The sequence below is a fragment of the Perkinsus marinus genome (assembly GCF_000006405.1).
Source record: "Perkinsus marinus ATCC 50983 genomic scaffold scf_1104296964226, whole genome shotgun sequence".
Taxonomy (NCBI): Eukaryota; Perkinsozoa; order Perkinsida; family Perkinsidae; genus Perkinsus; species Perkinsus marinus.
The window spans coordinates 32,451-44,871 of NW_003204753.1; the positions used below are offsets into that span (position 1 = coordinate 32,451).

At 47.6% G+C, this 12,421-nt stretch overlaps 5 protein-coding genes across 5 annotated transcripts in view; all 5 read right to left on the reverse strand.

Annotated features, from left to right (window-relative positions):
• Nucleotides 1-2,315, reverse strand: part of Pmar_PMAR003218 (casein kinase, putative) — a gene marked incomplete at both ends in the record, with an annotated part of 10,449 nt that extends 8,134 nt beyond the window's left edge. Inside the window, one exon of the mRNA XM_002770883.1 lies at nt 11-2,315. Coding sequence (XP_002770929.1) covers nt 11-2,315 — 2,305 coding nt within the window. The remainder of the gene's footprint in view (nt 1-10) is intronic.
• Nucleotides 2,316-3,298: 983 nt separating this feature from the next.
• Pmar_PMAR003219 (60S ribosomal protein L19, putative) lies at nt 3,299-4,242 on the reverse strand (the record flags this gene model as incomplete). Its single annotated transcript, XM_002770884.1, has 3 exons — nt 3,299-3,848; nt 3,895-4,053; nt 4,123-4,242. 3 exons carry the CDS (start codon nt 4,240-4,242, stop codon nt 3,381-3,383), a joined length of 747 nt encoding a protein of 248 aa, XP_002770930.1. The 3' UTR covers nt 3,299-3,380.
• Nucleotides 4,243-4,872: 630 nt separating this feature from the next.
• Pmar_PMAR003220 (T complex chaperonin, putative) lies at nt 4,873-7,966 on the reverse strand (the record flags this gene model as incomplete). Its single annotated transcript, XM_002770885.1, has 18 exons — nt 4,873-5,058; nt 5,113-5,218; nt 5,264-5,445; nt 5,627-5,731; nt 5,783-5,871; nt 5,924-6,042; nt 6,091-6,183; nt 6,499-6,601; nt 6,645-6,753; nt 6,806-6,913; nt 6,964-7,029; nt 7,076-7,172; nt 7,218-7,288; nt 7,333-7,460; nt 7,504-7,564; nt 7,609-7,715; nt 7,809-7,901; nt 7,942-7,966. 18 exons carry the CDS (start codon nt 7,964-7,966, stop codon nt 4,972-4,974), a joined length of 1,749 nt encoding a protein of 582 aa, XP_002770931.1. The 3' UTR covers nt 4,873-4,971.
• Nucleotides 7,967-9,492: 1,526 nt separating this feature from the next.
• Nucleotides 9,493-11,834, reverse strand: Pmar_PMAR003221 (hypothetical protein; the record flags this gene model as incomplete). Its single annotated transcript, XM_002770886.1, has 9 exons — nt 9,493-9,567; nt 9,806-9,834; nt 9,877-10,005; nt 10,520-10,679; nt 10,731-10,832; nt 10,946-11,081; nt 11,380-11,570; nt 11,615-11,734; nt 11,775-11,834. The coding sequence occupies 9 exons, from the start codon at nt 11,832-11,834 to the stop codon at nt 9,493-9,495; spliced, it is 1,002 nt and encodes a 333-aa protein (XP_002770932.1).
• A 217-nt stretch (nt 11,835-12,051) lies between these two features.
• Nucleotides 12,052-12,421, reverse strand: part of Pmar_PMAR003222 (hypothetical protein) — a gene marked incomplete at both ends in the record, with an annotated part of 3,267 nt that continues 2,897 nt past the window's right edge. Inside the window, 2 exons of the mRNA XM_002770887.1 lie at nt 12,052-12,173; nt 12,221-12,334. Coding sequence (XP_002770933.1) covers nt 12,052-12,173; nt 12,221-12,334 — 236 coding nt within the window. The remainder of the gene's footprint in view (nt 12,174-12,220; nt 12,335-12,421) is intronic.

Below are 12,421 nucleotides of genomic sequence, written 5' to 3' on the forward strand. Positions count from 1 at the left end.
GGGGCATCACGGTCGTCAACCAGAGTGACAGGGAGGTCCACGGCCTTGGGGCTGTTCTTCACTCGTTGGTGGTTGATAGACACATCGTTGAGGCTCATATCGTTGATGTTCTTCGCAGTCACTTGATGGCATTTCACATAAGGAGAAGGGGCAGTTGCCTCCATATCAGACCTGGGGTCAAGAGGAGTAGCCAGTAGCTGTTGACATTCCTGACCAACTATGATTCTATCTTGTTGAGCAGCATTAGGGTAGATCATCCATACCGCACCACCTGTACGTCGTAATAGACTAGTTGGCACGATGAAGGGGTAGTTGAGCGACCTGACCACTAGTATATCGGCCACGATAGAAGTTCGGTCGTCGAGATGTAGGATCACACTAGCTCTACCGAGAGTCGCTGATTGGTGTGAGGGGTTACCGAAGATGATGGTCCGTGGATCAGGGACTAGTGGGAGGACGAGACCAGCATCACACCATCGATTATACTCATCTTCGGCACATAGCGGTTGTTCAGCACCAGAATCCAGTAGAGCATTAGTAGCTACACGACCTTCGGGCTTGGGCGAGTCGTAGTCAGGTGATGAGATAGCTAATTTTATCATGGGTAATCCAGACCCATCGGAGTCAGTGATCTGGACTACATTAGCCTGAATCTTGGCCCCTTCGGTACCCGTAGAACTTGAAGGGGTGGTATCGGGTTTCTGAGGTAGTGGTTCGGGACAAGCACGACTCATATGACCTCGCTTCCCACAGCGGTAGCAATTGCTGTCTCGACAGTGAGCTTCTGGGAACCGTACGGGATCATGATGAGTCCCGCATCGAGCACAACGGAGAGAATCGAAGGCCATCTTAGATTGTTTGCAAGAGCCAGTACTGTGGTCGTGGCAGAGACAACGTTGACACCGGAACTTCCGTATGAAGTCGAGGTTGAATATAGACCCGTCTGTCACACCGTCGGCAGGGCGTTGGGCTGTAGTGTCCCAGAATGTAGAAGGCTTTGGACGAGTTGAGGCCGGCTGTGTAGGAAGAGATTGATGAACCTGAGTTGTAGTCGCCGGACCCGCAGCAGTAGCAACATTAGTGGTGATCGACTTTCCAGCAGCGTTAGCCTTCCACGTCTTCTTGAGTGATCGGTAGAAGCCTCGAGATCTCTCACGCATCTGGACGAAGGTCTTAACGTCTTGGGCAGGAGCCCGATCTATATCATCTTGACCTCGCTCATCTAGACTGTTGTACCAGTGAGCAGCCGTCTCGCGGTCATCAATGGAACCCTTCTCTCTCTGTATGGCACGAATAAGGGTAGTGAACCGACTGAGATGGCCGTCAAAGTCAGCACCGGGAGAGAGTTTAAGAAGTTGTAGTGCCTTGTAGTGATCGAATAGACCGGATGATTTAGCAAACTCATCCATGAGATGGTTCCACACCTTGTCGAGTAGCCTTTGGAAGTCGTTCACACTGGTACATTGAGGCGTGTCTTGCGCATCACCATATTGCAGGCCGAACACTGTGGAGTTGTGAACACTCGGAGAGAGGTTATGTAGTAGAAAGAAGTATCGGGTAACCGCATCACCGTAGAGGTACATATTATGTTGGCGAACCAGTTGAGAGAATTCAGCGAAGGATCTCGGATCATCATTACCAATGAATCGACCACCTTCAACCGTAGGAGCATTGTTGCATGCTGCACAGCACTTATCCACCTTGTTCTGGAAGCTTTGGCCACGAAAGAATAGGGCATCAATGGCTTCCTTGGGTAGCTCGAGGCGGGATTTCTCTGAAGGCGGAGGGACTACCACAGTAGAGGGGGGACACAAAGTCGAGTCTGGCTTCTTGTCGAGAACGTCGTTAAGCTTGTCGATCATGAGGGTGACATCCGACGAAAGGGAGTTGACCGTAGTAGTCAAAGTACCGATCTCGTGCTCGATGTAGTCGAATCTTTCGTCAACCGACGCGAATCGGTCGACAGTAGCTTGGATGTCGCCGTGGAGGGCGTCGATTTCAGCTCGAAGTTGTACATCAGTTCCCTTGGGGAGTGCAAGTTCCCTAGGGGTCGGGGGTCTTGGAATCTTCGAGCAGGAGCTTGAATTAGAATCTTTGCCCTTGGTAGCTCTGCTTGTAGGGAAGTCGAGCCCAGGGGCTGCAGGGAGGTTGGCCAGCCGAGTTGAGTGACGGTTGGCGTCGTTAGTAGAAGTAGTAGATCTCGGAGAGGCGTCGAAGGGGGCCTCGTCGTCTGGGAGATTGGGATTAGAGATCCCGGTAGAATGTAGCGGAGCTGGCTGATTACCAACCTGGTTGTTAACACAAGAACCGGGCATTTCTGCAGACAGATCGCTAAGTTATCCTTGGGGGTAGAAGGGTTGAAGAATCAATAAGGGAAGAGGGAGAAGAACCCAACTACGATCTTGAGCCAAGATGGCTACCGTCGTCTTACCATCACTAGTGTCCCAAAGGCTTGTGCTTACTAAGCCAACCTATGTCTAAGGGACGACTAATGGGATCGACAAGGACGAAAGTAGCGAGTGTAACAAAGCAATATGATCATAGAACTGCAAAAGAGAACGAATTCGACGCCTAGCCGTTTCAGCCGTTTCAACAAGTCGACATGAAACTGCCTAGCGGAGCGAAGCGATCGCTACAGCTCGCTCCGCAACTTCACTGCGATAAGCTTTCATCGTTACTGATGAGGGAGAAGTGGACGAATATGAGTTTCAGCGACGTGACTATGGTCTCCCGAGTAACCAATCAGATCTGTCCCATATCGCAAGGAGAACGTAGTGTCGAAATATAACATTTTATTAGATATTCGTATATCAACTTTTGAACAGCACTTGCGTTACATACACTCCTTTGATTTATCCTCCAGGAGCCCTTTTCCGAGTCCGAGTAGTCGGAAGGGCGCCCCTTCCTTGGAAACATGACCTGTACTCGGGAATCGGGTAATATACTCGTAAATCAAGCCGAGCACTTAGATGGATGAAGTCTCGGAAGAGTATTCCTCGAACTCGGAACCCAGAAACGAAAAGCACTTGACTAGGCCCCAGGACACATTTTCACACGGCACTCGGGCAACAGAGATATTCAACTGGTTTAGAAAACTCAGTGTTCGCAGATATGGTACAGTCGGTTCCACCAAGTTTACCGTTCCACAGTCAAATGATGAAACAGTGCTGCGTACCGATAAGTTGGACCACGGATGGACGCAAATACTGTAAAATAGATTTTCCCACCACTTGTCCTTTAAGACGGTTATTTTCGTTTCGTTATAAGTACTCATTGATTACTAACACTACCAGTCAACTCCCCAATCCTGGTGGAAACGAGTTACACAGAGCGAGCGGCGGCGTAAGTCCATAGCAAACTCATCGTGGAAGGGAACTCATCTACTTCTTAGCCTTCTTCTTGCCGACCTTAGCGGGCTCAGCAGCGACCTCGACGGTTTTGGCAACGGGGGCAGCAACAGTAGCCTCAGCTTCGACAGTAGCCTTGCCAGAACGCTTCTCCTTCATAGCACGGGCCTTGGCCTTACGGGCCTCAGTCTGCTCCTCGAGGAGCTTAGCACGCTCAGTCTCGGCCTTCCTTTTATGGATGGCCTCGATGAGGACACGCTTGTTCTTGAAGGTGTTACCCTTAGACTTCATGTAGAAGAAGTGGTAGATGTGCTTATCAACCTTGCCGGCCTCGCGGTACTTCCTCAGGAGACGACGAAGAACACGCTGACGCCTCATCCACAATACCTTGGTGGGCATGCGGGCCTCAGCGGTACCCTTACGCTTGCCGGGACCAGTATGGCGACCCTTGCGCTTGGCGAGGAGGTTCTTACGAACGCGAGAACGAGAGTGCATCGCGACCTGATGAAGTGATAAAGGAGAGGTAGAGAGACTCTAAGGGACTTACGGGCTTCTTCATGATGATACCGTCATCGAGGAGCTTCCTAACACCCTTACGAGAGTTAGCAGTAGCGACCTCCATGGTCTCATTGGGGTCAATCCAGATGCGGTTCTTACCACACTTGGCAACAGAAGCTGCCAAACGGCGTTGAAGCTTGAGCATGGACTGAAAAAAGAGCATCATCACGTTTAACACAGCGAGTCAGGCCGATAGAGATTCCCGTACCCCTACTACCATTTCCAGTGAATTCCACTCTGTGTGCACCAGTGCCAGGGCGTTGGGCCGACGAATCGTGGCCGTAGCGAACATGGCGAGCGCGAAATATCGATCATTATCGATATTAGCGCACGCCATTCTGATCGATTAAATCTCTTGAGGTCATCCATTGGTATCTAATACAGGATCAGGAACTACTCATTCGATCATAGAGGTTTATCGCGGCACCTCACCCTGGTCTTCCTTCTCGACTGGGAGAGTGCCTACCATTCCTTTTTACACATCGTATGGCTGACTTTCCCTCTATAGAATTGGTATTGCGCTCTGCAGCCTCTGTGGCACAAGCAAAAGCTCAACTCTTCTTCTTCATCAGGTGTTATCGAAGCGGTAGTATCATTGAGGTAATGTAATTGTTGAGAAGATGTTACAATTCATTACTTCTGTACGTTACTCGGATGCCTATCATGCAAAGAAACCTTTCCACCGATTGGTTTTAGTGAATTGTCCAAAATTTCAATAGATAGCTTATCCTTTTGAAAACTAACCGTCCTCAACGCTTGTTCACCTCGATCACTAATTTCACCAAATAGCTTACTAATAGTCAGTTAATATTCTCCTTGAAATGTGAAACCCTAAGGGGTTACAAAGATCGAATCAACGCGCAAGGAAAATGAGTCTTCACGGACTTCCTCCTCACAAGGCCCCGAAGGGTTCCAAACTTTACAACACAACACATGTTGGAATCCCTACAGCTCTAAGAGCAACACTCATCTATGGTCACTTCTGTTTGGGAAGGGTATATGGATAACGCTAGAAACGCAATCATCTCGATCAGCGTCATATACGTGCTCACACCGACGAAGACATCTACTGGTCGTAATCATACGGAGACATCACATCATCAATCTTGAGTATCATCTTCACCACCTGTGTGGCTAGGCTGAGCTGCTCCACCTAAGACAGAATACACATTCAAAACAAACACAAGTCCCCAACACTCTCGACCACCTTAGAAGCCGTAGCCTCATACACTCCTTGTTTCCACATATCATTCGTGCCTTGGGCAATACAGTCAACACCAAACACAGGTTTGCCGGTAGATATTTGCAGGTTTCTAAACACCAAAATTCAAAAAGAAAACAACTACACACACTATTACCTCACTTGAGCCACCGTCTTCAGTGGCTGCAACCCCGAATTCTCACTCAGGCAGTTAGGAATGGTCTCTAGGGCGTCAGCAAACGCCCTCATAGAATACTGCTCAACAGTAGGCTCTTTATCCGCGGCATCAGCAACCGCAATGCTAGCAGCTATTTCAGAGCAACCACCCCCAGGCACAACCTGATACGAAGCGCTGAACCTATAATGTTTTCGAGGCGACCTCATTTTAGATTTTCGAAATGGCTAGGAACACATTCATCGATCAGTTTCCCATGTAAATGTGATCACATTAGGAACATTTTCCCCATTATTATCAAACCCTAGGGAACGTTATTTCTCAAAGCTAAATGGGTGAACTTACCCTGTTATCACGAATAAGGTTCCGAACACAGCACATGGCATCGTGCAAGCATCTCTTGGCCTCGTCAACAGCCATCTGGTTACCACCACGGACCAGTACCGTCACCTGAACATAAAGGAAAATACATGTGTTATCTTCTCTACCACTAGGACTTACAGTTTTTGAATTAGCACAGTCTTCAATGACAATCATCGACTCCTTATCAGTGGTACCAAGGCTCAGCTCCTTCACAGTCCCAGCATGACCTGCGGTACAGGAATGATGATCATTCCTCAATCACGAGAGCTTTCAATCTACCTAGTTTAGCAGAGGTCAACTCCGAGAATCGAGGGACAATGCGACCCCCTGTGGCAATTGCGATAAGTTCAAGTTCGACACCTCCCACCCAACGAATAGCAGGGAGTTTACGCTGATACCTAAGGAGGAAAATGCGACTAGCTATAACTAAGTCTTGCTACTATTACAAGAGATGGTTGGCCTCGTCATCGAAGCCCCACTGGCATATGGCTAGGTTAGCTCCTGATGCCAACATGGTGTCCACCATATCAGAAAAATACCTGAATACAGCCATGAACAGTGACGACACTCAGCGTGTAAACATATGGTATTATGGATATGTACTTGGGTAATATAATCAAATAATTTATAGCAACATGTTTACGATATCAACGGAGTTTCACCACCCTAGTAATATGGAAAAACACCAGTAAAAAATATATTCCACGACTGTAAACCGCGAATATCGCGTTTCTCACAGAGTATTACGCCACTTCACGTAAAACGGGTGGATATCCAATATATAAAGGCTTCTATTATAATATACAATAACCTTCATGGGGCATTAGCGTAACCAGTGAGAAAGGTTCTCCTACTTCTGTTCGTATTTATATAACTTCTTGTAGTCCTCAGCCGACTTGATATCAATCTTATGCTTAGTCTTAGGCTTCGGTGGTTCAAATGGACACGTCAGAATGCCTGATTCAATACTGCACATCATCCTAGTGTTCAGTTTCCCCACATATTTTCGCGTCGTTAATCTCCTTAGGCATTTGGGGGTGTGAGAACTCCTTGTCAATGACAATACCGTTGACCAAACACGTGTCTTCTAGCCGACCGCCGACCTTACCCTGAAAACCATGCAAGCACTACTCACGAGACAGCGCCAGTGACCACTGCTACCTCAACTTTGATAAGATCAAAATTGACGTCCTTTCGTTCCAAATCAGCAACAGACAAGACGGCATCAGTTGCAATCTTGGCCATCTGGGACTGCCGCGAAGAGACGATCTGCCAAAGGGGCGGATCAGAATGAACCGGAATTTTCTCTGTGACTCTACCTTAGAGCCCAAGGCGGTCATAGCAGCGTGATGAAGCTCCTCGTTGTCATTCTTGAAAATATCAACCTGACATGCAGAGATTTCGAAAACCCGAAGTACTCCCGACCACTACCTCTTTGCTGATCTCCTCCACGCGTTTCACGGCAACCTCACATGCTTTTTCAAAACCATCGGCAATTCGTAGAGGATGAATACCCATCTCGAGAAGTCTGATAAAAGGCACTGCAGCAAGTCCAACAGGGCAGTTACCTTACTTGTTTGCTTGCTCAAGCAAAGCACCAGCGATGATGACGATACCAGTAGTACCGTCACCGATTTCATCGTCCTAAGAGAAGAGAATTTTTGACTATACAGATGTTTTCAGTTTACCTGGCTTTTGGAGAGCTCCACCATCAGCTTGGCCACCTGATTTTCCACTTGCATCTTATCAAGAATAGTGGCACCATCGTTGGTAACAGTGACGTCACCATCAGGACCGACGATGATCTTGTCCATGCCTGCAATAACGACCAAGTCTCCCTTGTTGAGGATCACGCTTACCCTTAGGGCCTAGACTAGTCCGGATGGTCTCAGCGACGCTACGTGCAGCGAGAATGTTAGTCTGCGGAAGGAGTATGTGACGCGTTGATATAAAGTCAAGGCTACCTTCTGGGCATCCAAACCGGTGACTCGTTTCTTGTCATTTTGATCTTGCATGATAACAAAGGGGTTACCGTACTCATCTACGGCGAGTTGGCCCACTGGGAGCCCACCTGTAAAAGGAAACATCCCCAATACTCCTATTGAGCTTCTAGGAGTATCGAATATTGTCACCGATACACTAACTCGTATACTATAGACCCTACATCTGGAAGCACTGGAGATAAATGCAACCAACGGGGGTAACAACGAGGAGATGATTTCAAAGGCTTTGATGACGCTCGAAGAGTCAACAAGATCTACAGTGTCGCGAGATAGTGATGGGGTGATGCCACTTACTTGTCCCTTCGTTGATCGATGCCATTTCCAATGAGAAATAACTCCCCCAAAAAGTGTGGTGGTAAGAAATGAATGCAGCGAATCAGAAGGAGCAGCGGAGCGAAGCGTTTCACGTTTGGCAGTTTTCGGCAACTTGCGACCAATGACGTGTTTGGCAGTGAGGTAGCTCACTCCTAGGCCTCTGAACATGTATTAGAGACAAGATCAAGCTCCGATGTCCAATACAAGTGATCAGTTGAGAAGATTGCTCATCATTTCAGCCACAATGGTTTCATTGACTGTATGCTGCGGAGAGTGTATATTTTATTACATCTTCAGCTGTTCAAGAAGTGTTTCATGGAAATTAGCGTCTGAATTCGGGCTCATGACTATTCGGTCAACTCCCACCCGCATCTCGACGTTTAAACCAAGCAAGCTTTCGGGTTTCAACGTTAAAATGCATTTTATCAAATACGAGAGCGTCCGCATCTCCAGGCTGCAGTAGTGGAGCCTATGTTATCGCGTACGTGTATGTGTTGCATAACTCCCACGAACACAAAGCAGTTATAGAACTTGATACATTGCAACCGACATGGACCCACAAACAGCAGCCTGACCAATACTAGGTCGATATAACTGGTGATCTGTCATTTCCCAGTGGATCGTCTGGCACAATAGTGATAGGAAGTATGCCCATATCGGTGCATGTCACCGCCTCTTCGAACTACTCGGATGAAATATGATCTCATGTGGTGCGTCTGTCAAGCGACTGTGTAGATGATGCTGACCTGGCTTCATATGGAGGTCAGCAAGCGGCGCTCGAGTCCTATTATCTCCCTCGGGATCATCCACACCTTGGACTGCATAGACTAACATGCTCAACAAAGGCCGTGAAACTAAGAACCAGTGGATCCATCCACACATACACTAACGTGCCCAATATAACGGTTACAGCATATTACACAGCATAGTACATCTATTCAGCATATTTTCAAAGGACTTATTAACGAATACAACAGGGGTCCACTAAGAGTCTAAAAACTGTGAAAACGTTGTTGGCGCAAGTAGCTGCGATTCGTGGTTGTAAGTCGTAATGGTAGTAGTAGTCATCATCAGTAATCTCCATGCAACACCCATCTTCAACATCATCATCTCCTTCACACTTCCATGCCAGTTCGACAACCGCACAAGCAACAGCGATTTGATGTGATAACCTCGAACGCGTCGAACACTGCGGAGCAGAAAGAGCACCGTAGCAGTGCACCGAAAACCCTAAGAGAAATCGGAAATCACATTTCCTACGAGTTCGTATAAATCACTTACAGAGGCTTTCGTGTCTTTTGACACATCAAGGCCTTATGGGTCGGATTCGCCTCACAGATGAACACACGAGCATTATCATCAACAGTCATCTTAGATGGCGTCACATCGCCACACAGTGGGCAGTCCGGTGAGGGGAAGTTGGGCTGTTCAATATCCACCGGTAGCAACTGTTGCTCGCCAAGTAGATCTTCCTGACCACCCGACCACAACAGGTTTAGTATGGCTCTTCGTTCATTCTGCATTGTTGATTCAGGGAAGGGCCGCGAGACTACCGCCATGAACGTAGCCCTGGGTGTATGCAAACGGCGCATCATCGCCCAATACCTATAGGCACATGTCTGTCACACAATGGAGTTCCCTCCGTGATATAAAACACACTAGTGAAAAACGCATGTGAGCCGTGGATAACGCGTAAATCACGCGATGTGTTTTTCATGTGATACGGTGTAATTCGCGAGGTGCCTCCAGTTCACTTCATATCGTGTTTTCCATATAGAATATTACGCCACTTCACAAAAGACGCGTAAAACCTCACTTACACACAATGGAGGGCCATCACCACCCGTGCCTTGGACAAGAGCTCCTCCGTACCTGTACTAACCTAGCCGTATCTTAATGCATCGAGTCACCTACTTTCCAGTGGGGCTCCTACTGCTGTTCCCGGACCAGCATCGACATCCATTCCTCCAGATGCTGCTGGCATCTGCCCTTGCTCGTTGAAGATCAACAACGAAGTAGCCGAATAGCCAGACGGTAGAACGCCTAGCCGTTCAATAGACAACTCCAATGCTCGATTCACTGAATTGAGATTGGAAATCGAGGAGAGCACCTGAGCTCGGAAGATCCCATGTTGAATACTCCAGAACTCATCACACCTGTGGTCTGGCGGGATCCACACATGGTGGGACTCTGCCCGACAACAAGGAAAGGTAGCAGTCGTATAAGTTGCTCCCAGTCCCAGCGTTCGCCAAAAGCACTTCTCCTACGAAAAAGTGCAAATGAGGTCAGTGCGTCTGTGTGGGAAAATATGCACAGGGTCAACCACATGTGTTGGTGACAATATGAAAATTCTGAAGAAATTTTGGGAGTTGGTCGTTTTTTTAGAATTTTTTTGAAGTTTTTTGAAAGTTGGTGTTGATTCTGCACACTCCTATTCGAGTTCATGCATAAACTCCTATAATCATTGAGAGAACTCCTCTGCTCAGGTGAGAGAAACAAACACAAATTCCTCCAACACTAAATAGATCAAAAACATCATCAACAAACCGATTCTTACTCAACAGCTGATTAGCCTGCTCATCTGAGGAGATGCCAGCCTGCACAGTCGGAGGACCAGTCAGCAAAGCCGTCTCGATGTCCACCATCACCCTCCTAGCCCTTCGTAGCATGACCCTAGACTGCTGCTTATTCACCGTACCCCCACAGCAAATGGCAACCTGATGTAAATTACACTAGTCGCACCCACACAGCGATAAACGAAGTCCTACTATCTCGGTTCCATTTGGCGATAACACTTCACCTTGCAATCTAGCAGCAGGGTCGAACCCCACCAGATTTATCTCCCGTAGACGATCCGGAAGCGCTGATACCTGCACAATATGCATGGAAACTGCACTCGCGAGGTATAATAAACGTTCGTGCAGCAATGGCCACTCTGCTCATAATAAGGAAGGCTCTGCAACACACAGACTTACAGTCTTACCGCGATGCGCGTCCCAGCAGACTTCGATACTATGAAGTACCCCTGTCCCTTCAGAGGGGCAATTGATGTGATCGGGGAAGAAAGGTCGTCGTCAGCCTCGGTATTCACTGGTGGAACCGATAGGCATTCAGATGGACTGAATACGAACGGTTCATGTAGGTGATGCGAAACAGTGCAAAATTTGGGTTTCGAGACACATGAAAACAATGTAGGTTATTAGTAGATGGTGTTTCGAGATACTACGAAAGAAAGCTGTAGAGTGCCAAAAACCTAACCAATGATTATGAAAGGTATTACACTCATTCACCCGCGATAAGAGAAAAACGCTAGTGAAATATATATATTTCACAACTATTGCATAGTGCAAATATCGCGTTTTTCACAGAGTATTACGCCACTTCACGTAAAACGCGCGAAACTCTAGGAGAGCCTACCCTTGCAGATCTGCACTCTCTTCCGTCCACGTAACGACCTTAGCCTCATAGGTCGCTGTAGATGCGGCACAAATATGCACCAACTGTCTTGGGTCTCCGATAGCAGTCGGGTCCAATAATACTTCACAACCAACACTCTTAACAAATGACGGTAGATTGCATATCTTCACAAACCTCGGAACATTGAGTGGCTGAGATGAAGCAATAAGAGCAAAACCTCAAGTTTAACTCCTACCACTATCCCATGTGGGAGCTCCACCAGGAACACCGAGGCGGCCATAACAGCGCCAGACTGCATTCCTATGACCAGGGCGAGCGCTTCTACCTCCACTGTTGGACACGCCACCAGATCCACCTACAAGGCGATCATTAAAGAGGACCTAGTGCTCCCTTACCATTTTCTGTAGGGGAGGTGCGCCATCCAGTTGTAGCGCTTCTGCTTTAGCCAACACCATCTCGGTCGGCAAGGGGACAGATCGGTGTAGTGGTTGACAACTCACACTAGTTATCAAACTTGGTAGATCGAGAGCGAGGAATGGTCGGAATCTAAACCAAGAAAATGTCCTCATTTTTCCGTGTGAGAAAATATGCAAATGGTCAACTACAAAATGATTTTTTTCGAGGAAATTCCGAAAAATCCTCAATAATTTCCGAAAACTTCTACTCGAACTCCTATAACCAGTGAGAGAACTCCTGAGCAAACATATATTCCAAGAGGATCACCAACCTTGATGCCTCAGGAGCAATGTCCCAGAACAGAGCCAGAGTACCATGACAAACGATAAAAGCCGAACCTGTTCATACTAGACTACTTCCCAAGAGCGCGAGGTGAAGTTCCTACTGGTTGGCCCTATCTTCCTAGGAGCCCACGTTACAACAGCATCTGTACGGGAACTGGCGATGGGGGATTGGGAAAACGATGGATACACTACGGTGAGGGGAAGTGGCCGAGGACCTAACATCCAACAACATGTGTGAAGTGGCGTAATACTTGGCGTGAAAGACGCGATATTCGCGGTGATATGCAGTAGTCGTGAAATAT